General features: G+C 48.1%; 1 protein-coding gene across 1 annotated transcript; it reads right to left on the bottom strand.

Annotated features, from left to right (window-relative positions):
• Positions 1-207: 207 nt before the first annotated feature.
• On the bottom strand, positions 208-14359 carry CENPS (centromere protein S). The gene is made up of 5 exons (XM_003927907.4): positions 14221-14359; positions 10357-10480; positions 9626-9659; positions 2827-2893; positions 208-641 (listed from the first exon to the last, which is right to left on the bottom strand). Exons 1-5 carry the CDS (start codon positions 14269-14271, stop codon positions 501-503), a joined length of 417 nt encoding a protein of 138 aa, XP_003927956.2. The 5' UTR covers positions 14272-14359; the 3' UTR covers positions 208-500.
• Positions 14360-23818: the final 9459 nt, after the last annotated feature.

Raw genomic sequence — 23818 nt, 5'->3', positions numbered from 1 at the left:
GTTGTGGTGAGCCGAGATCGCGCCATTGCACTCCAGCCTGGGTAACAAGAGCAAAACTCCGTCTCAAAAAAAAAAAAAAAAAAACAAATTAGTAACCAGAAAAGCTAAATAAATTCAGTTTTATTCACCTTTCAGAGATCGTCATTTAGCCTAGAAAATCACATCAAAAGATGAATAACTGATTTTTGCTTGAAAAAGTCAACCATGTTTAATTGCTCACACAATTTTAATTGCAAGATATATCATTTCCAATACATACCATTCAATTACACACAGTTTTTATGTGCTGGAATGAGACCCAGGAGTATTTTGCTTATGACTTTCCTGTCCTCTTAAACTAGCTTTTGCAGTTAACAATGTGGAGAATTCAGCACAAAAGCCACTTTAGCCTTTTTTTTCTTTGTAATCACTACTTATCCCTTCAAAGTTCCCTTTGCAGCCGTACGCATTTCCAGGTCGCTCTCCCTGTTCAAGGTGCATTTTCCACGTGGCAGGAGACTTTACTTCTCACTCTCCACTACTCCAGCCTCGGCCAGCTCTCTTGAATTGTGGTTTCCATCCTCTGACTTCTTTTTCTTCCGTGACTTTCGCTCTAGGTTAATCTGAGCAATCTCTTCACTTTTGTCTGTGATGTATTTTAGCTACACACACACACACACACACACACACACACAAATATGTATTTATAACTGGTTGTAATCCTGCTACAAACCTAAAAAAAACAAATAAAATTAAACCCTCCACAACCACCGCTGACTAAAAGAATTTGGACAGAAACGCCTGGGTTATATTTCTTAAAATTAAATACAGCTTCAATTTTTTTTCTTTTTTTAAAAAGTTTTTTGTAGATATGGGGGTCTCACTATGTGGCCATGCTGGTCTCAAACTTCCGGGCTCGTGCAATCCTCCTGCCTTGGCCTCCCAAAATTCTGGGATTATTGACGTGAACCATTGTACCCAGCCAACAATTTGTGTCGTTATTAAAAGTTGTGGCCAGGTGCAGTGGCTCAGACCTGTAATCCCAGCTCTTTCGGAGTCCAAGGCAGACAGATCATTTGAAACCAAAGAGTTTGAGACCAGCCCAGGCAATATGGTAAAACCCTGTCTCTATAAAAAATACAAAATACCCTGTCTCTACAAAAAATTAGCTGGGCGCCGGGCGCGGTGGCTCAAGCCTGTAATCCCAGCACTTTGGGAGGCCGAGGCGGGTGGATCACAAGGTCGAGAGATCAAGACCAACCTGGTCAACATGGTGAAACCCCGTCTCTACTAAAAATACTAAAAATTAGCTGGGCATGGTGGCGCGTGCCTATAATCCCAGCTACTCAGGAGGCTGAGGCAGGAGAATTGCCTGAACCCAGGAGGCGGAGGTTGCGGTGAGCCGAGATCGTGCCATTGCACTCCAGCCTGGGTAACAAGAGCGAAACTCCGTCTCAAAAAAAAAAAAAAAAAAAAAAAAAAAATTAGCTGGGCGTGGTGGTATGCACCTGTAGTCCCAGCTACTTGAGAGGCTCAGGTGAAAGGATCACTGGAGCCCAGGAGACAGTGACTGCAGTAAGCAATGACTGTGCCACTGCACTCAGCCTGGGTGACAGTGTGAGACCCCCGTCTCAAAAAAAAAAAAAGTTGTGGCACACGCCTGTAATCCTAGCACTTTAGGAAACCAAGCTGGGAGGTCTGCTTGAGCCCAGGAGTTCAAGAACAGCCTGGGCAACATAGAGAGACTGCATGTCTAAAATAAAAATAATAATAATAATAATAATAAAAAAAGCTGGCCGGGTGTGGTGGCTCACGCCTGTAATCCCAACACTTTGGGAGGCCAAGGCGGGTGGATCACGAGGTCAAGAGATCGAGAACATCCTGGTCAACATGGTGAAACCCCGTCTCTACTAAAAATACAAAAAGTTAGCTGGGCATGGTGGCGCGTGCCTGTAATCCCAGCTACTCAGGAGGCTGAGGCAGCAGAATTGCCTGAACCCAGGAGGCGGAGGTTGCGGTGAGCCGAGATCGCGCCATTGCACTCCAGCCTGGGTAACAAGAGCGAAACTCCATCTCAAAAAAAAAAAAAAAAAAAAAAAAAAGCTGTGAGCATTAAATAGTATCTGGAAAAGCTCCCGTAAACTGCTATACATATTCGTTCATTCATCAACAATTTCTTGAGCCCCTCCTGTGTGCCAGGACTGCTCTAGGCAACACAGACGGAGCAGAGAACAAAGAGACAAAGCCCCAGCTCTCATGATGCCCACATTACACGAGGGTCCCCCAGTGCTTTCGCGTCTAGCATGAGACTCAGTCAGGAAATGTCCCAGGCCTGGCTCTGCCATCGGCCAGAGCACTAACCCGGGATGACCAGTGCATTTCCGAGTCTCCACCTGAACGACGGAGGCTCAGTCAAAATGATTCCTGGACTTGAAAAGATGGAAAACGTGCTTTTTCCTGCATATCCAGCCATACGGAAACTCCTTCCACACCTGGCCCATTCAGAGAATTGTGAACACAGTAACAAAACTATTCCTACAGACTCAAGCCTGTGACCAGTGTCTGACATCATGTTGTAAATGAAACATGGGACCAAAGTTTTGCGGTATTACAGAAAAGGCAAATTATAAAACCCACAGAGTGCTGATTAGAAAATTTCAAATTGGCTTAGCAAAATCCATCATAATGAAAGCCAGACTGTAAATTACAGGCAGGTCTGAATGGTTCAACCATCTCTAGTTTTTAATGCAAGGTGCCCTGGGGAATAACTTCATGGCTTCAAGTGATTAATTGGGAATAATGTATTCTGATGGGAAAGGGGAGTGAGGAAAGAAATTCATCTCTCACCAGTGAATTACTTCTCCTGGCTAAGAGCTTCACGTCTTCAGTGTTAATTGTGGTTCTTCTTGCATGTCTGCAGAAAGGGCAGAAACAAGTCACCAAAATGTTTGGTATTATTTAAAGTTTTGATGAAACACAGAAGTTCACGGTCAGACTTCAAACTAGCAGGGATCTCTAAGTAGCCCATCCTTTTAGATAAAAGGCATTAAGCAAAAGTGACACAAAAATTAGTGAAGTTCCTGAGACCCCAATTAAGTAAAGAGATGGAGAAAGCGGAGGCCCATCTCTCCACCTCCGCTTAGGGCCAAGGGTACCCGAAGAGTAAAAACGTAGACAGGAGGGCTGAGGGCTTAGAGCCCTTCCAAACGTGGCTTGCTTGGTCACAGCTAAGGCCACAGAAAAAGCAAGGAGGTCAGTGTACAACTGTAGTGCAGAGAAAATCTGCCTCACAATACAGAGAGCAGCTGCTTAAACAGACAGGAAACAGAAGAACAAAGAGAATCTCCACAAAGCATGGCTTTACTTCCATCAAGATCCTGCCTTTCTCCAAGGGCTAACTTACAGGAAAAAGCATATGCAGATGCCTCCTCCAGCCCCATTCCCAACAAGTCATTAATGGGTTCCCTCCCCAATGACCCAGGTAGAACAAAGGACATCCTTTAAACTGGAGTCTGCTTCTTACTCACAAGTTGAACTCAAATTCTCATTCTAGTCCTCTTATCTTTGCTGGGAAAGAAAGTTTGAGACAATAAGCTCTATTCAATAATATATTACTCCAATTACACCCCTTCTTGCCATTTCTAACCTCCCCACAAAATACACAGGTACTTTGCAAGCAGGAATAAATAGGAATCTTTGCATCCTTACACCTAGCAAAGTCACCAGCACACACGGTGAGTCCCCACTCAACAACTGCAGAGATAAAAGATAAATCCACACAGAAATGACTCTCCATAATTTGGCCAAATTAATCCTTCACATTCTGCTTATGATATTGATATACAAATACCACATGTCATCTCATCATGACTGGCAGTATTTGCTTGTCATAATACCCACTTCAAGAGATAACTTTCTAATTAGCAACCTGCAAGGAACACAGGAGAGAAACAGAAGCCACAAAGAATGAGGCCAGTCCACAGATGTTCTGGGTGGAGAATATTAAGTGCTCATGGACAGTGCGGCCCAGTCTCCACCTCACAGCCAGGTTGCTCTGTCTGTATTTACATTATTCTTAAAGTACAGTAAAAGGAGTAAAGGGAACAGGCATAATGAACCGTCTACAGAGTGAACTTATCTGTTTACAAGAAAGTGTTTAGCAAACAATGTTCTCAGTCCTCTCCACCACTTCAGCAAGGCCTCAGCTATCTCTGCACTAAGGCCCTCAGTGGAGGGGCGGGGCATCCTCTGCCAGCCACTGAGTATCACAGACTCTCCTAAGTCAAACCTCCAACTCCAGAAAATTACTCTAGCTAGGGAAAATAAAAAGCAATTTTTCACATAATACGCTTTGTAACACAGACTTTAAAGATGATTCCCAAATGTTCCCAGAATTTATTTCCTATAAAATATGTACCTTCTTCAAAATGTTTGATTGTTAACATTAGGAGACTAGAGATTTCAAAGCTAAAAGAAATTCACAACTCAGGCTAGGTGAAGTGGCTCATTCCTGTAATTCCAGCACTTTGGGAGGCTAGGTGGGCGGATCATTTGAGGTCAAGAGTTTGAGACCAACCTGGCTGACACAGGGAAACCATGTCTCCTTTAAAAATACAAAAATTGCCGGGTGCGGTGGCTCAAGCCTGTAATCCCAGCACTTTGGGAGGCTGAGGCAGGTGGATCACGATGTCAAGAGATCGAGACCATTCTGGTCAACATGGTGAAACCCCATCTCTACTAAAAATACAAAACATTAGCTGGGCATGGTGGCGCGTGCCTGTAATCCCAGCTACTCAGGAGGTTGAGGCAGGAGAATTGCCTGAACCCAGAAGGCGGAGGTTGCGGTGAGCGAGACGGCGCCATTGCACTCCAGCCTGGGTAACAAGAGCGAAACTCCGTCTCAAAAAAAAAAAAAAAAAAAAAAAAAAAAATTACAAAAATTAGCCAGGCACAGTGTCAGGTGCCTGTAATCCCAGCTACTCGGGAGGCTGAGGTAGAATAGCCTAAATCCGGGATATGGAGGCTACAGTGAGCCAATATCACCCCACTGCAAAAAGAAATTCACAACTCAGATTAGCAGCTGCTTTCCAAAGTCTGCGGGTGTATTGGTTATTTAGAATTTAAGGCCGGGTGCGGTGGCTCAAGCCTGTAATCCCAGCACTTTGGGAGGCCGAGGCAGGTGGAACACGAGGTCAAGAGATCGAGACCATTCTGGTCAACATGGTGAAACCCCATCTCTATCAAAAATACAAAAATTAGCTGGGCATGGTGATGCACACCTGTAGTCCCAGCTACTCGGGAGGCTGAGGCAGGAGAATTGCTTGAACTCAGGAGGCGGAGGTTGCGGTGAGCCGAGATTGCGCCATTGCACTCCAGCCTGGGTAACAAGAGCGAAACTCCATCTCAAAAAAAAAAAATTAAAAAAATTAGAATTTAAATATGTATTATCTGGCCAGGTGCAGTGGATCACACCTGTAATCCCAGCACTTTGGGAGGCTGAGGAAGGCAGATCACCTGAGGTCAGCAGTTCAAGACCAGCCTAGCCAACACTGTGAAACTCTGTCTCTACTAAAAATACAAAAATTAGCAGGGGTGGTGGTAAGTGTCTGTAGTCCCATCTACTCGGGAAGCTAAGGCAGGAAAATCGGTTGAACCCAGGAGGCTGAGGCTGCAGTGAGCCAAGACTGAGCTGCTGCACTCCAGCCTGGGTGACAGAGTGAGACTTGTCTCAGGAAAAAAAAAAAAAAAAAAAAAAGGCCGGGCACAGGCACAGTGGCTCATGCCTATAATCCCAGTACTTTGGGGAGGCTGAGGCGGGTGGATCACAAGGTCAGGAGATCAAGACCATCCTGGCCAAGATGGTGAAACCCTGTCTCTACTAAAAAGACAAAAAAAAATTAGCTGGGTGTGATGGACCTGTAGTCCCAGCTACTGGGAAGGCTGAAGTGGGAGAATTGCTTGAACCCAGGAGGCAGAGAATGCAGTGAGCTGAGATGGTGCCACTGCACTATAGCCTGAGAGACAGTGCGAGACTCCGTCTCAAAAAAAAAAAAAAAAAAAAAAAAAGGCCAGGCATGGTGGTTCATGCCTGTAATCCCAGCACTTTGGGTGGCTGAGGCGGATGGATCACCTGAGGTCAGGAGTTCGGGATAAGCCTGGCCAACAGGGTGAAACCCTGTCTCTACTAAAAATACAAAAATCAGCTGGGTGTGGTGGCAGGCACCTGTAATCTCAGCTACTTGGGAGGCTGAGGCAGGAGAATCACTTGCACCCAGGAGGCAGAGGTTGCAGTGAGTTGAGATTGTGCCACGGCACTCCAGCCTGGGCGACAGAGCAAGACTCCATCAGTTGCCCCTGCTCTAAAGTTTACCTCCGACTCCAACAATAATAATAATAACAATAATAATAATTTAAATGTGTAGTCTCACGGAAACTTCTCATAACAAGCTCACCAAAAAGAAAAAGATTCCAGGCATGGTGGCTCAGCTCATGCCTGTAATACCAAAACTCTGGGAGGTTCAGTGGAGCCCTGGAGCGCTACCTTGCAGTGGGCTATGATCCTGCCACTGCACTCCAGCCTAACAGAGAGACCTTGTATCAAGCAAAAAAGAAAAGAAGTAAGAAAAAGGAAACAGGCCAGGCGCGGTGGCTCAAGCCTGTAATCACAGCACTTTGGGAGGCCTAGGCGGGTGGATTATGAGGTCAAGAGATCGAGACCATCACGGTCAACATAGTGAAACCCCGTCTCTACTAAAAATACAAAACATTAGCTGGGCATGGTGGTGCGTGCCTGTAATCCCAGCTACTCAGGAGGCTGAGGCAGAAGAATTGCCTGAACTCAGGAGCTGAGATCGCGCCATTGCACTCCAGCCTGGGTAACAAGAGTGAAACTCCGGCTCAAAAAAAAAAAAAAAAAGAAAGAAAGAAAGAAAGAAAGAAAGAAAGAAAGAAAGAAAGAAAGAAAGAAAAAGCAGAAGAAAAAGGAAACAAAGTTGTCTCAATGAAACAATGTTACAAATACTGGTTAGGTTCCCAGGCCAGCCTACAGAGCCTACTTAATACACAGTTGACTTGAAACAACATCTTTCTCAAACTGGGGTGATAATAGTCTTTGGGAGTAGAGAAAGTGTGACATGGACAACTCAAATCCACAAGATAACCGAAGCTGACCTTCCAGGAATATCAATTTTATTCAGAGATAAACTTTAAAACAATGCTCTTTTGTGAAAGCAAACTGGAATTCAGACAAAGGATGAGTCTTCAAAGAAAACCTGTACTTGTGGGTTGTACCAGGAAAGGTGGGTGCTTCCCGGTCTCTGGCTGCACCCAAGACTCCTGAAGCCTCATCACTGAACTCTGCTGCACTCACTCAGTTCTCAGAGTCAGCCTCTCCACAAACTTCTTTTTCTTTCTTTTTTTTTTTTTTTAAGAGACAGTCTCGCTCTGTTGCCCAGGCTGGAGTGCAGTGGTGTGACCTCGGCTCACTGAAATCTCCAACTCTTGAGTTCAAGCAATTCTCCTACCTCTAGCTGGGACTACAGGTGCACATAACCATGCCAGGCTAGTATTTCTTTTTTGTATTTTAGTAGAGACAGAGTTTCATCCTGTTACCCAAGCTGGTCTCGAACTCCTGACCTCAGGTGATCAGCCCACCTCAGCCTTCCAAAGTGCAAGGATTACAGGTGTGAGCCACTGCTCCTGGCCTCCACAAACTCTTTTATGTAAAAGATGCTGTCCTTCCTTGTGGAGCTTACAGTCTAAGATACACACACACATGCATTCACACACCACTTTCCCCACCAGTACCCAGCAAAAGAAAATCAACCTTTTGCCAGGCACAGTGGCTCACACCTGTAATCTAGCACTTTGGGAGACCGAGGCAAGCAGATCACCTGAAGTCAGGAGTTCGAGACCAGCCTGGCCAACATGGCAAAACCTCATCGCTACTAAAATTAGCCAGCTATTGTGGTGCATGCCTGTAATCCTAGCTACTCGGGAGGCCAAGGCAAGAGAATCACTTGAACCCAGGAGGCAGAGGTTGCAGTGAGCCAAGATTGCACCACTGCACTCCAGCCTGGGCAGCAGTGCAAGACTCCATCTCAAAAAAAAAAAAAGGGCAACCTTTTATGTACTTTTAAAAACAGAATATCTGAAAGCCTAATGTGCTACTATGCTGTTTCTAATTTCATTTTGTTTACAGAATTTTTACGTAAGTATTTTCAGGCTGGGCGTGGTAGCTCACACCTGTAATCTCAGCATTTTGGGAGCCCAAAGCAGGAGGATTGCTTGACCCTAAGAGTTCAAGAGCGGCCTGGGCAACATAACAAGACCCTGTATCTCTTACATATATTGTTTTTAAGTATTTTAAATTTTCATTGCTCCCCCCCACAACAGCTAACAAAGAAATAGCAAGCAAAGGTGATAAACATCTTTTTTTTTTTTTTTTTTTTGTGGGTGGGGGGACGGAGTTTCGCTCTTGTTACCCAGGCTGGAGTGCAATGGCGCGATCTCTGCTCACCGCAACTTCTGCCTCCTGGGTTCAGGCAATTCTCCAGCCTCAGCCTCCTGAGTAGCTGGGATTACAGGCACGCGCCACCATGCCCAGCTAATTTTTTGTATTTTTAGTAGAGATGGGGTTTCACCGTGTTGACCAGGATGGTCTCGATCTCTTGACCTGGTGATCCACCCGCCTCGGCCTCTCAAAGTGCTGGGATTACAGGCTTGAGCCACCGCGCCCGGCCTATGATAAACATCTTTTACCGCAGAGGAGGGCCACCCACCAGGGCAAGCGCCTGAATCAACAGTGACTAAGCCACAGGAGCTATCAGTATCCCTTCACACGAACTTATCCCTTCGGGCCAAGCTCAAGATGCTAAGCGGTTTTCAGGGACGAATATCCAAAGGAATAGGACAGATTGAGAGCTTGCTCTCTGAGAACCCACCGCTTTAATTCATTCCAAACATGCATCTGAGAAACAAAGAGCTAACAGGAGCAAGGTGAAAAGTAAGGGGTGTGGGAGAGGCTGGCACCGAATCCACGTGGCAGCAAATTAGAAAGCTTTCGCCCTTTCAGGCCTTCGTCATTCAAATTGCTTCATAAAAGCAATTCAGTGCAATTGTTTTCAATTACCTGCGGAACTAATTGAAAAGCTGAGCATAAATCACCTGTAAAAGCTGAGGCTTTAGCAGCTGAAAGCAAGTCACCCACTTTCCAAGGAGTGCGTCTCACTCGGAACAAATGTGGCAAATGAAAGCCCCTGCATGCCATTCTGTGTGCACCTGCAAGCAATTACCTCCGGGACCGCTGCGGCTCCCTCCAGGCCCTGAGCAATCAAACCACCCAGCGACGTGGTTTTTCACACAGGCACTCCATTCAGAGTCCAGGAGACAGCATTCACACCTTTTTAACTTAGAACTCAATAACCAGGGTTAACAAAAAATACTGGGAAAACTTCAAAAAATGCTCAAGTCTGAATCACCGTGATTGAAGCGGGCATCGTGTTCTTGCAGAACCATCATTAGAGACCAGCCTCCACAAAACGCATGGAAACCTGAATAGCTAGAGCTCTCCCGATGTACCCCACCAGACGGAGAGCTCCAGAGAACTACAGAGACACAGTGGCGGATAATCAGGTTCTCTACCCACCTGGCAAACATTTCAAGGTCTTTGGCAAAATTTTCTGAAAGAGAAAAAAGATAACACACTTTAGGATCCCTCCCATCCTACTTCAGAAGCAGGAAAAGCGATGCCTTGATTTCTATAGCCAGTACAGTGACTAATACAACAAACCCTCTTAAAGGTGAAAGGAGGCGCTTCCAGCAGCCCCACCGTTCCATAAGAGCTTTTAGCTTTTTTTATTCACATGACCTCCCTGTCCTTCCCAGAGCCCTCCACCCTTCATTACAAGCCTTCTATTAATATTTTGACTACACCTTCGGTTTCTAGAAACTATCCTTTAACTTCTGCTACAGTTAAGGTTTGCGCAGTCATTCATTTCCCCTCTGAAATTAAGCAAATACGGATGCTACAAGCTCAGCTGTCAAAAACAACTATGGGTGATATAAAAATTTTATAAAGCACTGAAACAAAAAATTTAATGTCTAATGTTCCAGCCATCAGGGCAGTTTAAAACACACTAAAATAAAGGCATGAATGCCCCAGTGTTAGCATAATAGGAAACAAATACTTCTTTCCATAAAATATACACATCTCAAAGCCAAGAAGAGAAGCATTTCATGAAGAATGTATGATGACAATGTTCTCGGTCAGACTTGCCACAGCTCCCACCCAGGCACCGCCCCCACCCACGCACTGCTCCCAGGTGAAATCGACCTTCAAGGATTAGAGACATGGCTAGGGAGGCCAACGCTTCATACCACACTGTCGAAAAGTCAGCTCCGAAATGGCTGCAATGGTTTGTCTGCTGAACTGCATCTCTTTGTCCAAGGCAACTTCCTCGCAAAGACAACCCACAGTGTAGTGAACTGCTGCCTTTAGCCTCTGGGGGAAAAACCGAAATATTTCATGGGTGAGGTTACAAATAAGAACTTTTCGCCGGGCGCGGTGGCTCAAGCTTGTAATCCCAGCACTTTGGGAGGCCGAGGCGGGTGGATCACGAGGTCGAGAGATCGAGACCATCCTGGTCAACATGGTGAAACCCCGTCTCTACTATAAATACAAAAAATTAGCTGGGCATGGTGGCACGTGCCTGTAATCCCAGCTACTCAGGAGGCTGAGGCAGGAGAATCGCCTGAACCCAGGAGGCGGAGGTTGCAGTGAGCCGAGATCGCGCCATTGCACTCCAGCCTGGGTAACAAGAGCGAAACTCCGTCTCAAAAAAAAAAAGAACTTTTCAAGGCTTAAAAAATTAAGACAAAGGAGAGGGTCTGCTAAGCCTAATTTCTTCGGCACTTTCCATAATGGCTGAGTGGCTTTTCAAGTGTACTAATAAGTTAATGAGACCCACCGGAGTGTGACTTGTAGAAACATTAGCTCCTTGTAAACGGTTATGATTTACAGCAAGTAAAGATAAGGAATTCGATGGCAAGTCAGCGGGGAGACAGACAGGTCAGACTGGTGCCTGCCAAGGCCCGGGGTGGTTTTACTCACTGATTCCAAACTATCTGCAGACGGAGCCCTGAATGAGTAAAGGCATATATATGCTAGGTGTTTGGGAAACAGTGAGAAACCAGGCAGGGAACGTTGCCCTTACGGCGGTTAATCAAGCAAATACAGAAGGTCCCATCCCTCTGTCGTAAGCCCCTGGCAGCCCAGGCCTGCATGTCACAGAGGACGAAAGTACATGATAGGCTGAGTGTGGTGGCTCACCCCTATAATCCCAGCAACTTAAGGTGGGTGGATCACAAGGCCAGGAGTTCGAGACCAGCCTGACCAACATGGTGAAACCCCATCTCTACTAAAAATCAAAAAAAAAAAAAAAAAAAAAAAAAGGCCGGGCGCAGTGGCTCAAGCCTGTAATCACAGCACTTTGGGAGGCCGAGGAGGGTGGATCAGGAGGTCAAGAGATCAAGACCATCCTGGTCAACATGGTGAAATCCTCCCTGTCTCTACTAAAAATACAAAACATTAGCTGGGCATGGTGGCGCATGCCTGTAATCCCAGCTACTCAGGAGGCTGAGGCAGGAGAATTGCCTGAACCTGGGAAGCGGAGGTTGCGGTGAGCCGAGATCGCGCCGTCAAGAGCGAAACTCCATCAAAAAAAAAAAAAAAAAAAAAAGCCGGACACAATGGCACACACCTGTAATCCCAGCTACTTGGGAGGCTGAGGCAGGAGAATCGCTTGAACCTGGGAGATGGAGGTTGCAGTGAGCTGAGATCATGCCACTGCACTCCAGCCTGGCGACAGAGCAAGATTCTGTCTCAAAAAAAAAAAAAAAAAAAAAATGTACAGAACAACACAGGAAAGGTTCAAGAGGGCACACTTGCCCCCTCCCGATCTGGAGGGTTGGGAGGCCACCCCCACGGGGCCCTCACTGTCCCTTAGCAACCTTTTTTGGTACTGAAAAAGATCTCTGCCCTTTACAGAAAAGTGCTGAGAGGGGAGGAAGAGCCTTGAGTGTAAGACAAGCTAAGCAACAGTCTTTGCCACGTGTCGACAGAGTTCTGTTGAGCCCACCTGTGGGTACTCTGTCTCAGTGCTGAAGACAGAGCTGAGCTGCACATGGTGACAGCTGAACCCTCGAGGGAAGAAAATCTATCAGCAAGTGTTCAATGCATGGGCCAGAGGAGGAGGAACTGCAAAAAGCACAAGTCCAGGACCCCTGGATAGAGGCCAGACAGATGAGGAGGGCATCTACTTTCCTGAATTTCAGACCTCACAAGACCAGGTAAATCGAGGCCTCTGGTAGGAGGAGAGCCAAAGAGCCAAATCATCAACGTGGAAGGCATGAAGATGACAGGTGTGATCACTGAACACTACAGCCTCGAACTCCCGGGCTCAAGTGAACCTCCTGCCTCAGCCTCCGAAGTAGCTGAGACTACAGGCCCATACCACCCTGCCCAGCTCAAGGTCATCTGTTCTGGGTACGGGTGGGGGTCAGGGTACAGGATATGAATTCTTCTGAATGCTCTTGGCTCCAGGAAGTTTTCTCAGACCTTCTTCCTCCTCCTCCCCTCCCCATGGCTGGGCTGGGAGCATCACTGCACTTACAGACTAAATCACTAAACTCCTCAAAGGCAGGACCCTGTCAGTTGTGTTCACTACTGTCTACCAACTGCCAAGAACAGTTGTTTACGTGAATGAGGGGGGAATCTTCTACGGGCTCATCACAGCTGAGGGGCAAATTTCTCAGCCCATCTTTGCAGCTTCATTTCATCAGTAAGCATTTGTTGTCTATTGAGAGCTAGGCTCTGTTCTAGGGACTAATTACACAAAAATGAAAAGAACGCGCCAGGCACAGTGGTTCGCACCTGTAATCCCAGCATTTTGGGAGACCAAGGCGGGCAGATCACTTGAGGTCAGGAGTTCAAAACCAGGCTGGCCAACATGGTGAAACCCCGTCTCTACTAAACATGCAAAATTAGCCAGGTGTGGTGGCTTGCACCTGTAATCCCAGCTCCTGGGGAGGCTGAGCAGGAGGATCTCCTGAACCTGGGAGGTGGAGGTTGCAGTGAGCTGAGATGGAGCCACTGAACTACAGCCTGGGCAACAAGAGGGAGACTCCGTTTCAAAAAAAAAAAGAAGAGGGTACAGAGGACCAAAGAGACAGGATTACTACATGCAATGCCTCATCCTTAACTGAATCCTGGATGAAGGAAAAAAGTGACAAGAAAAGTATTTAGGACAAGTGGGAGCACCTGACAATGGACTGCACATTCAACAGTTTTATCAATATTAAAGTTCCTGATTAGGACAATTTATTGAGATGATGTAGAAGAATGCCTTGGGCTTTTTTTTTTTTTTTTTTTTTTTTTGGTGGGGACAGAGTTTCCCTCTTGTTACCCAGGCTGGAGTGCAATGGTGCGATCTCGGCTCACCGCAACCTCCGCCTCCTGGGTTCAAGCAATTCTCCTGCCTCAGCCTCCTGAGTAGCTGGGATTACAGGCACGTGCCACCATGCCCAGCTAATTTTTTGTATTTTTAGTAGAGACGGGGTTTCACCATGTTGACCAGGATGGTCTCGATCTCTTGACCTCGTGATCCACCTGCCTCGGCCTCCCAAAGCGCTGGGATTACAGGCTTGAGCCACCACGCCCGGCCCAGGAATAATGTTGCCAGCTACCCTGGCAAGTGGTTATTCTTAACGACGATTTTGCAGAGAAAAAAAAACTGCGTTTGGGCCGAGTCAGTACAATCACGAGTTGGCGGAGCGGAGATTCGAACCCATATCTAAGCCTGGTCCGCACCTAGTCCCAGCGGCGCAGGCCCTCATCTGTAACAAAGGGTCGAAGCCTCCAGGACCAGCGTTCCGCGCTACCGGCGTCACCTGTAGTGTCTCTAATGCCAACGTTCCACCCTCCTGACAACCCCATCTGAGAAGGGGAAACCGAGGCTTCCTCGCAAAGCCAGAAGGTGGCCTCTCGCCGCCGGACCCCGGAGCCAGCGCGCTCCCCTAGAACAGCCCAAGGTCCGACGCGTTGCCGCGGAAACTACATCCCAGCACCAGCCGCGGCAGCAACCACGCCCCGACGAGAGGCCGCCTGGGGCCTCGGGGTCCCCGTCTCTCCTGAAACGCGGCGTCGTTCCGGCCCCGCCCCGCCGGGCCCCCGTTTTCCTGTACCTGTTGGTAAGAAAATCGTTGCTGCTCCTCGGCCTCCGCCTCCTCTTCCATCTCTGCGGGTTCTGCGGGTCGACCCCGGGCAAACGCGCGAGGGCTGAGAGCGGCGGTGGTAAGCTGTCGGATTTTCCCGCCGTGGTGCGGGCGACGGGACGCGCGAGGGGACAAAGTACGCATCTCCGTCCTGCCTCGCGCGCCCCCTGGCGGTGCTTCGCGGAGGGGCCTCCCGGTCGATCTCCAGCGCCCCGCTCAGCTTTCTCTGCGGAGGTGGAGCTGGCGGGGCGAGGCGGGGCTTGACCGCCAGGGTCACTGCTGCACCCCAGAGCCTGCATCAGCGCCTGGCACAGCCCTCAACACCACTCTCCGCGAAACATGTGTGTGCATAGTGCAAAGCGTGTTCCAGTCGAGTGTAAAGGATGCATAGCCCACGATTTACAGATCATGTAACGCAGTATACGTTATCGTCAGTACACACTCTTCTAGAGCTCCCTGCGCTTGTACCTCAGGTGTATCTTGCACAATCCACCATCAGCTTTATCATTCTATCACCAACAAGAGCGTCACAAAGTCAAACTACAATGAATGAACGCCCGTGACTTCATTCAGCTAGTGAAACAGGAACCGTCTCGTTGCCATTCATTGACAGAGAAGTATGGTTCCGACACCAGTGTTACTACTTTTCCTTTACGTTAACAATGAAGTGAAAACATCAAACCCAATTTTGGTTTTTGTTGTAGTTTTTTTGTTTTTCGTTTTGAGACGGAGTCTCACTCTCACCGAGGCTGGAGTGCAGTGGTGAGATCTCAGCTCACTGCGACCTCGGCCTCCCCGTTCAAGAGATTGTCCTGCCTCAGCCTCCTGCGTAGCTGAGACTACAGACATGCACCACCACACCTACTAATTTTTGTATTTTTTAGTAGAGATGGGGTTTCATCATATTGGCCAGGCTGGTCTCAAACTCCTGACCTTGTGATCCGCCCACCTCAGCCTTCCAAAGTGCTGGGATTACAGGTTTGAGCCGCCACGCCCAGCCTGCTGTAGTTTTTTGAGAGGCAGGGTCTCACTCTGCTGCCTAGGCTGCAGTGCTGTGGCTCGACCAAGGCTCACTGCAGCCTCGACCTCCTGGGCTCAGGTGATCCTCCCACTTCAGCCTCCCAAGTAGCTGGGACCACAGGTGTGCAGTAGCACACCAGCTAATTTTTATTTTCTGTAGAGACCAGATCTCACTGTGTTGCCCAGATTGATATCAAACTCCTGGCCTCAAACAGTTGTCCCATCTCAGCCTCCCAAAGTGCTGGGATTACAGGTGTGAGCCGCCATGCCCTGCCTGTATTTCTAGGTTTTTGTTTGATTTTTAATTTATTGCCTACATTTCTGTATTCTGCATTTGTCACAGTAGGTGCTACCTTTAGAATGGAAGGGAAGGCCAGGTGCAGAGGCTCACGCCTGTAATCCCAACACTGTGGGAGACTAAGGCAGGCGGATCACGAGGTCAAGAGATTGAGACCATCCTGGCCAACATGGTGAAACCCTGTCTCTACTAAAAATACAAAAATTAGCTTGGTGTGGTGGCACACACCCGTAGTCCCAGCTATTTGGGAAGTGAGGCAGAATTGCTTGAACCTGGGAGGCAGAGGTTGCAGTGAGCCCAGATCATGCCACTGCACTCCAGCCTGGAGACAGAGCAAGACTCTGTCTGAAAAACAAACAAACAAACAAAGACTGGAAGGGAAGCACATAAAGCCACTCCTTGTCTTCCTTTCCCAGGGACATCCCTCAAGTTCCCTAAACTTGCCAAGGGTTGAAACCCAGATGAAAGCTTTTTGGAAGTTCAGCCTTCTGAGGACTTTCCTCTGCATCTGCCCAGTGGGTGGCATCTAGAAATGACAGGTACTTCTTGCCTCTTTCCACTACTCCTTGAGGACATCCCAGTCTACCTGGACAGTCCTCCGGGGCCAAGCAGGGCAGGCCTCTGATGGATTTTCCAAATGGGCTGGGCAGGCAGGCTGTGCAGGGTGAGCCCAGGCCTGCAGCAGGAGAGAAGGCCAGGCTCTGGGTGGTGAGCTGCTCCACTCAGGAGCACACCGTGGCTGCAGAGCCCAGCTCCCTCCCTCGAGCATGGTGACCCCAAGCAAGTCACAGGACCTGGCCAATCCTCATGTCCCTCATTTATCAATTGGAGACAGTAGTTCCAACCTCACAGGCTAGGCGTGAGGTTTAAATAATTTCTTTACATAAGAGCTCAAGAAATAGTAACAATTCCTCCTGGGCAGTTCCCGTGCTTGTACCTCTGTGTTCCCTCATTTTAAAGCAGTTGCTTCCCAGGATTAAAGAACGTTATTCCAGTGACATGCATGCAATACAGAGGCACTTAAAAGTCTGAGAGGCCAGGAGCAGTGGCTCATACCTGTTATCCTGGCACTTTGGGAGGCCGAGGTAGGTAGATCACTTGAGGTCAGGAGTTCGAGGCCAGCCTGGCCAAGATGGTGAAACCCATCTCTACCAAAAAATACAAAAATTAGCCGAACATGGTGGCACATGCTTGTAATCCCAGCACTTGGGAGGCTGAGGTGGGAGGATCGCTTGAAACCAGGAGGTGAAGGTTGCAGTGAGCTGAGATCACGTAATTGTACTCCAACCTGGGTGATGGAGCAAGACTCTGTCTCAAAGGAAAAAAAAAAAAGGTCTGAGAAAAAGGTTGAGGGCTGAGGTATTAGTTACAGAAAATGGAGCTGAAGGCCGGGTGTGGTGGCTCACGCCTGTAATCCAAGCACTTTGGAGGCCAAAGTGGGTGGAGGTGGGGAGTTCAAGACCAGCCTGACCAACATGGTGAAACCCCGTCTTTATAAAAAAAAAAGAAAAAAAAAAAGAAAATGGAGCTGGATGTGGTGGTTCAAGCCTGTAATCCCAACACTTAGGGAGGATAAGGCAGGAGGATCACTTTGAGCCCAGTTCAAGGCTGCAGTGAGCCATGATCACACCACTGCATTCCAGACTGGGTGACAGAGCGAGACCCTGTCTCTAAAAAAAAAATAAATAATGAAAAAAGGATATATTCATGTTTTGTTGAAACTCTTACTTGATGAAGTAGCCATATAATCTGACCACTAGATGTCAGTGTTGCACTGCAGCGTGAAACAAGGCCAGTAATATCCGCTGACAATGTTGCAGTGACACAAAGCACTTTGCACCTGTCCTCACTCTAGACACTCATTTAATATCTCATCTGCCCTCAAAGGTAGGTGCCCCACTTTACATAAGGAAACAGAAAGGTGGAAGAACTCTGCCCAAGGCTAAACTACTGGCAAGGGGTAGAGCCCAGGTTTGATCATAAACAGCCTGGTTTCTGAGTTCACATTTTATCTATCCACTGCCCTCACTGTAAATAAGACAAAGACCTTGGCCGGACGCGGTGGCTCATGCCTGTAATCCCAGCACTTTGGGAGGCCACTTTGGGTGAGTCATGAGGTCAAGAGATCGAGACCATCCTGGTCAACATGGTGAAACCCCGTCTCTACTAAAAATACAAAAATTAACTGGGTATGGTGGCGCACACCTGTAGTCCCAGCTACTCGGCAGGCTGAGGCAGGAGAATTGCTTGAACCCAGGAGGCGGAGGTTGCGGTGAGCCGAGATCGCGCCATTGCACTCCAGCCTGGGTAACAAGAGCGAAACTCCATCTCAAAAAAAAAAAAAAAAAAAAGACAAAGACCTTTGTGGGTTTTTTGAATCCTTTTCATCTACATTAAAGAGGGTTACATAAATATTCAGTTCAATAGCAATTATTTATTTTTCTTAAAACTGGACTGTAAGGCTCTGGTCTTGGTGGCCCAGACCTGTAATCCCAGCACTTTGGGAGGCTGAGGCGGGTGGATCACCTGAGATCAGGAGTTCGAGACCAGCCTGGCCAACATGGGGAAACCCCATCTCTACTAAAAATACAAAAATTAGCCAGGCATAGTGGCACATGCCTGTAATCCCAGCCATTCTGGAGGCTGAAGCAGGAGAATTGCTTGAACCTGGGATGCAGATCGTACCTCCCAGGTTGCAGTGAGCTAAGATCACACCATCGCACTCCAACCTGGGCAACAAGAATGAAACTCCATCTAAAAAACAAAACAAAACAAAAAAAACTGCACTGTAAAATGTCGATACAAAAATCAATCTTGGCCAGGTGTGGTGGCTCACACCTGTATTCCCAGCACTTTAGGAGGCCAAGGCGGGTGGATCACTTGAGGTCAGGAGTTCCAGACCAGCCTGGCCAACATGGTGAAACCCCATCTCTACTAAAAATGCAAATATTAGCTGGGCATGGTGGCACGCCTGTAATCCCAGCTACTCGGGAGGCTGACACAGGAGACTCGCTTGAACCCCGGCGGCAGAGGTTGCAATGAGCAGAGATCACACCATTGCACTCCAGGCCTGGGTGACAGTGAGACTATGTCTCAAAAAAAAAAAAAAAAAAAATCAATCTCCATTTCATAGATTTCTTCAAGAGAAGATAAAAATTTAAAAACCATTAAATATCACACGTATTCTGTAAGCACATGAGGTCAGGACTTTGGACTTCTCTCACACTGGACAAAGGGTACCCAGCACAGTGCCCGCGCCCAGCTGTATTCCTACATATACACCATTTTTATTGTATGAGACCTTCAGGAAGACCCCCGAATAGTGCCAGTTCCCAACTCTGCCACAATAACTGATTTTCCTTTTCAGGGTCAGCATATGTAACAGACTATAATTTACGAAGATGGCAAGAACAATGTCTCTTGATCCATGTGCTCTTCTAGAACCTTCTACTCCCCCATCAAGAGGTAGAGGCTAATCCAACCCTTGAGTCTGGGGGGCTTGTGACTTGCTTGGAACTGATTTTTTTTTTTTGAGACGGAGTTTCGCTCTGGTTGCCCAGGCTGGAGTGCAATGGCGCGATCTCGGCTCACCGCAACCTCCGCCTCCTGGGTTCAGGCAATTCTCCTGCCTCAGCCTCCTGAGTAGCTGGGATTATAGGCACGCACCACCATGCCCAGCTAATTTTTTGTATTTTTAGTAGAGACGGGGTTTCACCATGTTGACCAGGATGGTCTCGATCTCTTGACCTCGTGATCCACCCGCCTCGGCCTCCCAAAGTGCTGGGATTACAGGCTTGAGCCACCGCGCTCGGCCAGAACTGATTTTATACTGCTGTAATCATGCCATGGAACATTCACAGCTGGGCTTTAAAAGGCCATCTATGTGCTTCTGCCTCCCTAGCGGGAAGATTTACCTTCAGACCCCTGGGCCAACAAGCAAGATGTTTCTCTGGCTGCCGGGCGCAGTGGCTCAAGCCTGTAATCCCAGCACTTTGGGAGGCCGAGGCGGGTGGATCACCAGGTCAAGAGATCGAGACCATCCTGGTCAACATGGTGAAACCCCGTCTCTACTAAAAATACAAAAAATTAGCTGGGCATGGTGGCGCGTGCCTGTAATCCCAGCTACTCAGGAGGCTGAGGCAGCAGAATTACCTGAACCCAGGAGGCGGAGGTTGCGGTGAGCTGAGATCACACCATTGCACTCCAGCCTGGGTAACAAGTGCGAAACTGTCTCAAAAAAAAAAAAAGAAAAGAAAAGAAAGAAATGCAGAATGTGGGGCCCCACCTCAGCCCACTGAATCAGAATCTACTTTTTTAAAATCTCAGGGAGGTGGTGGTGGGAGTGGGAGAGTCATAAGCAGGTTAGTTTGAGAAGCTCTGACCTTTCTTAACCTCTACACCTGCTGCACAGCACACACAGGCACCCCTACCAGCAACCTTTTGAGGACTGGGTGAAAAGCAAATTCACCACTGATATTGAGAGGTAACATCTGGTTTCTCTCAGTAGAAACACCCACCACTGCTGGCCAGGCCCAGTGGCTTATGCCTGCAATCCCAGCACTTTGGGAGGCTGAAGTGGGAGCAGCGTCACTTAAGCCCAGGAGTTTGAGACCAGCCTGGGCAACACAGCAAGACCTTGTCTCTACCAAAATTGCAAAAAAAATTAGTAGTGGGGCATGGTGGCACATGCCTGTAGATCCAGTTAACCGGGAGGCTGAGGCAGGAGGATCACTTGAATTCGGGGAGTTCAAGGTTGATTAAATCACTGCTTTCTAGCCTGGGCAAGATTGAGACCCTATCTAAAAAAAAAAACCCCAACCAACCCTGCTCCAGGGGTCAGGCACACTCAATGGTAGTAACTGCTGTCACTTTTTCTTTGAGACAGAGTCTCTCTCTGTCACCCAAGCTGGAGTGCAGTGATGCAACTCAGCTCACTGCAACCTCCACCTCCTGGGTTCAAGCAATTCTCTTGCTTCAGCCTCCTGAGTAGCTGGGATTACAGGCATGCGCCCAGCTAGTTTTTTGTATTTTCAGCAGAGACGGGGTTTCACCATGTTGGCCAAGCTGGTCTCTAACTCCTGACCTCAGATGATCCACCTGCCTCAGCCTCCCAAAGTGCTAGGATTACAGGCCTGAGCCACCGCGACGGACCTTTTTTTTTTTTTTTTAATTTTTTTTGAGACAGGGTTTTGCTCTATCACCTAGGCTGGAGTACAGTGGTGTGATCACGGCTCACTGCAACCTCAATCACTCAAGCGATCCTCCCACCTCAGCCTGCCAGGTAGCTTAGGTGTGTAGCACTGTGCTCAGCTAGTTTTTATTTTTTGTAGAGATGGGGGTCTCACTATGTTGCCCAGGCTGGTCTCAAGCAGTCCTCCCAACTTGGCCTTCCAAAGTGCCGGGATCACAGGTGTGAGCCACCACAGCCAGCTTTGCTCCCGCTTGTGTATTTATTATGTGCCAGGCACTGTTTTGTTTTCCCTTGGTGAATCCTCAAAATAGCCTCAAGGACACATTTCCCATTTTACAAATGAGAAAGTGAGAACAGAGATAGTAAATAATTTCCCCAAAGTCTTACAGCTAGTGAGCAAAGGGGGCTGGATTTGAAACCAAACTCGACCATTTGCAGCTTTTTGGAAGGTAACAAAGGGGCTGAGTGGTTTCTCTTCTGATCATCACTGTTTCAAACATCCTGGGCAATCCAGCTTTAAGTCCTGTTGACACTTAGCCTCTGACCTCCTGCTGTTCTCTCTCCATTCTAGCAGCGTCCTCCATCAACCTCAGGGCTGGGTCAAAAGATCCCCCTTGAGCAGTGCCTTTCGCAACCCTTAAACATCAATCCTGGCTGGGCACAGTGGCTCATGCCTCTAATCCCAGCACTCTGGGAGGCTGAGGCAGGTGGATCACGAGGTCAGGACTTTGAGACCAGCTTGGCCAACATGGTGAAACCTCATCTCTAGCCAGGCATGGTGGTAGGCGCCTGCTGCCCCAGCTACTCAGGAGGCTGAGGCAGGAGAATCACTTCAACCTGGGAGGCAGAGGTGGTGATGAGCTGAGATCACGCCACTGCACTCCAGCCTGGGTGACAGAGCGAGACTGTCTCAAAAAAAAAACCAATCCATCATGTGGGGCTACTTGGGCTTCTCTTAAATGTGCAGGGAGGGCCTGTAATCCCAGCACCTTGGGAGGCCAAGATGGGAGGAACGCTTGAGTCCAGGGTGCTCGAGATCAGCCTGGGCATCATAGCGAGATCACATCTCTAAACAAAATGTAAAAATAAAAAGCTGGTGATTGAATGAAAATTGTCTTTCACGTTAGCTCCAAGAGGACAGAGGTCACACTGTAGACAGCAGCTGTGGAGGCACAGGCACCATTTGCTCCTCTTAGGCAACTCTTAGGACTTTTTTTTTTTTTTTTTTTTTGAGACGGAGTTTCGCTCTTGTTACCCAGGCTGGAGTGCAATGGCGCGATCTCGGCTCACCGCAACCTCCGCCTCCTGGGTTCAGGCAATTCTCCTGCCTCAGCCTCCTGAGTAGCTGGGATTACAGGCATGTGCCACCATGCCCAGCTAATTTTTTGTATTTTTAGTAGAGATGGGGTTTCACCATGTTGACCAGGATGGTCTCGATCTCTCGACCTCGTGATCCACCCGCCTCGGCCTCCCAAAGTGCTGGGATTATAGGCGTGAGCCACCGCGCCCGGCCTCTTAGGACTTTCTTAACACTCCAGGGAGAGATCATGAAGTCAGACCGCTGCAGGGAACCTGCCGTGGCCCCAGGCCACATAATCGTATCAGTATGCTAGCAGGTTTTTATTTTTTCTGAGTAAATAAGATTAAGTGAAAAGCCTGGTTTAAGGAGCAGGCTAGACTGTTCAAAATCCCACACTGAATCCCCCCTGGACTTAACTTAGTGACAGATGTGAGAAAGGAAATAAATCAGACCAAGCTAAGCCTATCATTAAAGTGTAATTCTCTAGAAAGTTTATTATGAAGTATTTGACATACAAAAAGGCATAAGGAATGTCACACACAGCTTGCCAGGAGCAAAAAAAGAGGGAGGGAGGGAGGGAGGGAGGGAGGAAGGAAGGAAGGAAAGAAAAAGCCTGTTAGAGTGAACATCCACATACGCACTGCCCACCTGGAGAAATAAACATGCCCAGTGAACTACAGCCCCTGGTGCACTCTCCCAGCCTGCCTTCTCTGTTAAGCATGATCCTAAATGTGTTTCCTGTGTTATTCTACCTTTTTTTTTTTGAGACGGAATTTCGCTCGTTACCCAGGCTGCAGTGCAATGGCGAGATCCTGGCTCACCGCAACCTCTGCCTCCTGGGTTCAAGCAGTTCTCCTGCCTTAGCCTCCTGAGTAGCAAGGACTACAGGCGTGCGCCACCATGCCCAGCTCATTTTTTTTTTTTTTTTTTTTTTTTAAGTAGAGACGGGGTTTCACTATGTTGACCAGGATGGTCTCGAATTCTTGACCTCATGATCCACCTGCCTCAGTCTCCCAAAGTGCTGGGATTCCAAGCATGAGCCACCGCGCCCAGCCCTTTTTTTTTTTTTGAGATGGAGTTTCACTCTTGTTACCCAGGCTGGAGTGCAATGGCGCGATCTCGGCTCACCGCAACCTCCACCTCCTGGGTTCAGGCAATTCTCCTGCCTCAGCCTCCCGAGTAGCTGGGATTACAGGCACGCACCACCATGCCCAGCTACTTTTTTATATTTTTAGTAGAGACGGGGTTTCACCATGTTGACCAGGATGGTGTCGATCTCTTTTTTTTTTTTTTTTGAGATGGAGTTTCGCTCGTTACCCAGGCTGGAGTGCAATGGCACGATCTCGGCTCACCGCAACCTCCGCCTCCTGGGCTCAGGCAATTCTCCTGCCTCAGCCTCCTAAGTAGCTGGGATTACAGGCACATGCCACCATGCCCAGCTAATTTTTTTTTTTGCACCTTTTAGTAGAGACAGGGTTTCACCATGTTGACCAGGATGGTCTCGATCTCTCGACCTCGTGATCCACCCGCCTTGGCCTCCCAAAGTGCTGGGATTACAGGCTTGAGCCACCGTGCCCGGCTGGTCTCGATCTCTTGACCTTGTGATCCACCTGTCTCGGCCTCCCAAAGTGCTGGGATTACAGGCTTGAGCCACCGCACCCGGCCCATTTTTTGTTTTTAAAAGAAAAATCTTTCTGCCAATGAGGATAATGGCTGTGTGTGGCTGAGGTGAGACTACTTAAGAATCTAGAGAAAGAGC

The sequence above is a fragment of the Saimiri boliviensis genome, chromosome 11, assembly GCF_048565385.1.
Source record: "Saimiri boliviensis isolate mSaiBol1 chromosome 11, mSaiBol1.pri, whole genome shotgun sequence".
Taxonomy (NCBI): Eukaryota; Metazoa; Chordata; class Mammalia; order Primates; family Cebidae; genus Saimiri; species Saimiri boliviensis.
This window is presented reverse-complemented; position numbering and strand designations above follow the sequence as displayed.

Bases quoted from the DNA above. Each gene is read 5' to 3' on its own strand.
- CENPS (XM_003927907.4), bottom strand. From the start codon at position 14,271: ATGGAAGAGGAGGCGGAGGCCGAGGAGCAGCAACGATTTTCTTACCAA. The intron at 10,481-14,220 runs GTACAGGAAAAC...TTTTTCCCCCAG, and splicing joins AACGATTTTCTTACCAACAG to AGGCTAAAGGCAGCAGTTCA. The intron at 9,660-10,356 runs GTATGAAGCGTT...TTTCTCTTTCAG, and splicing joins GCTGACTTTTCGACAGTGTG to AAAATTTTGCCAAAGACCTT.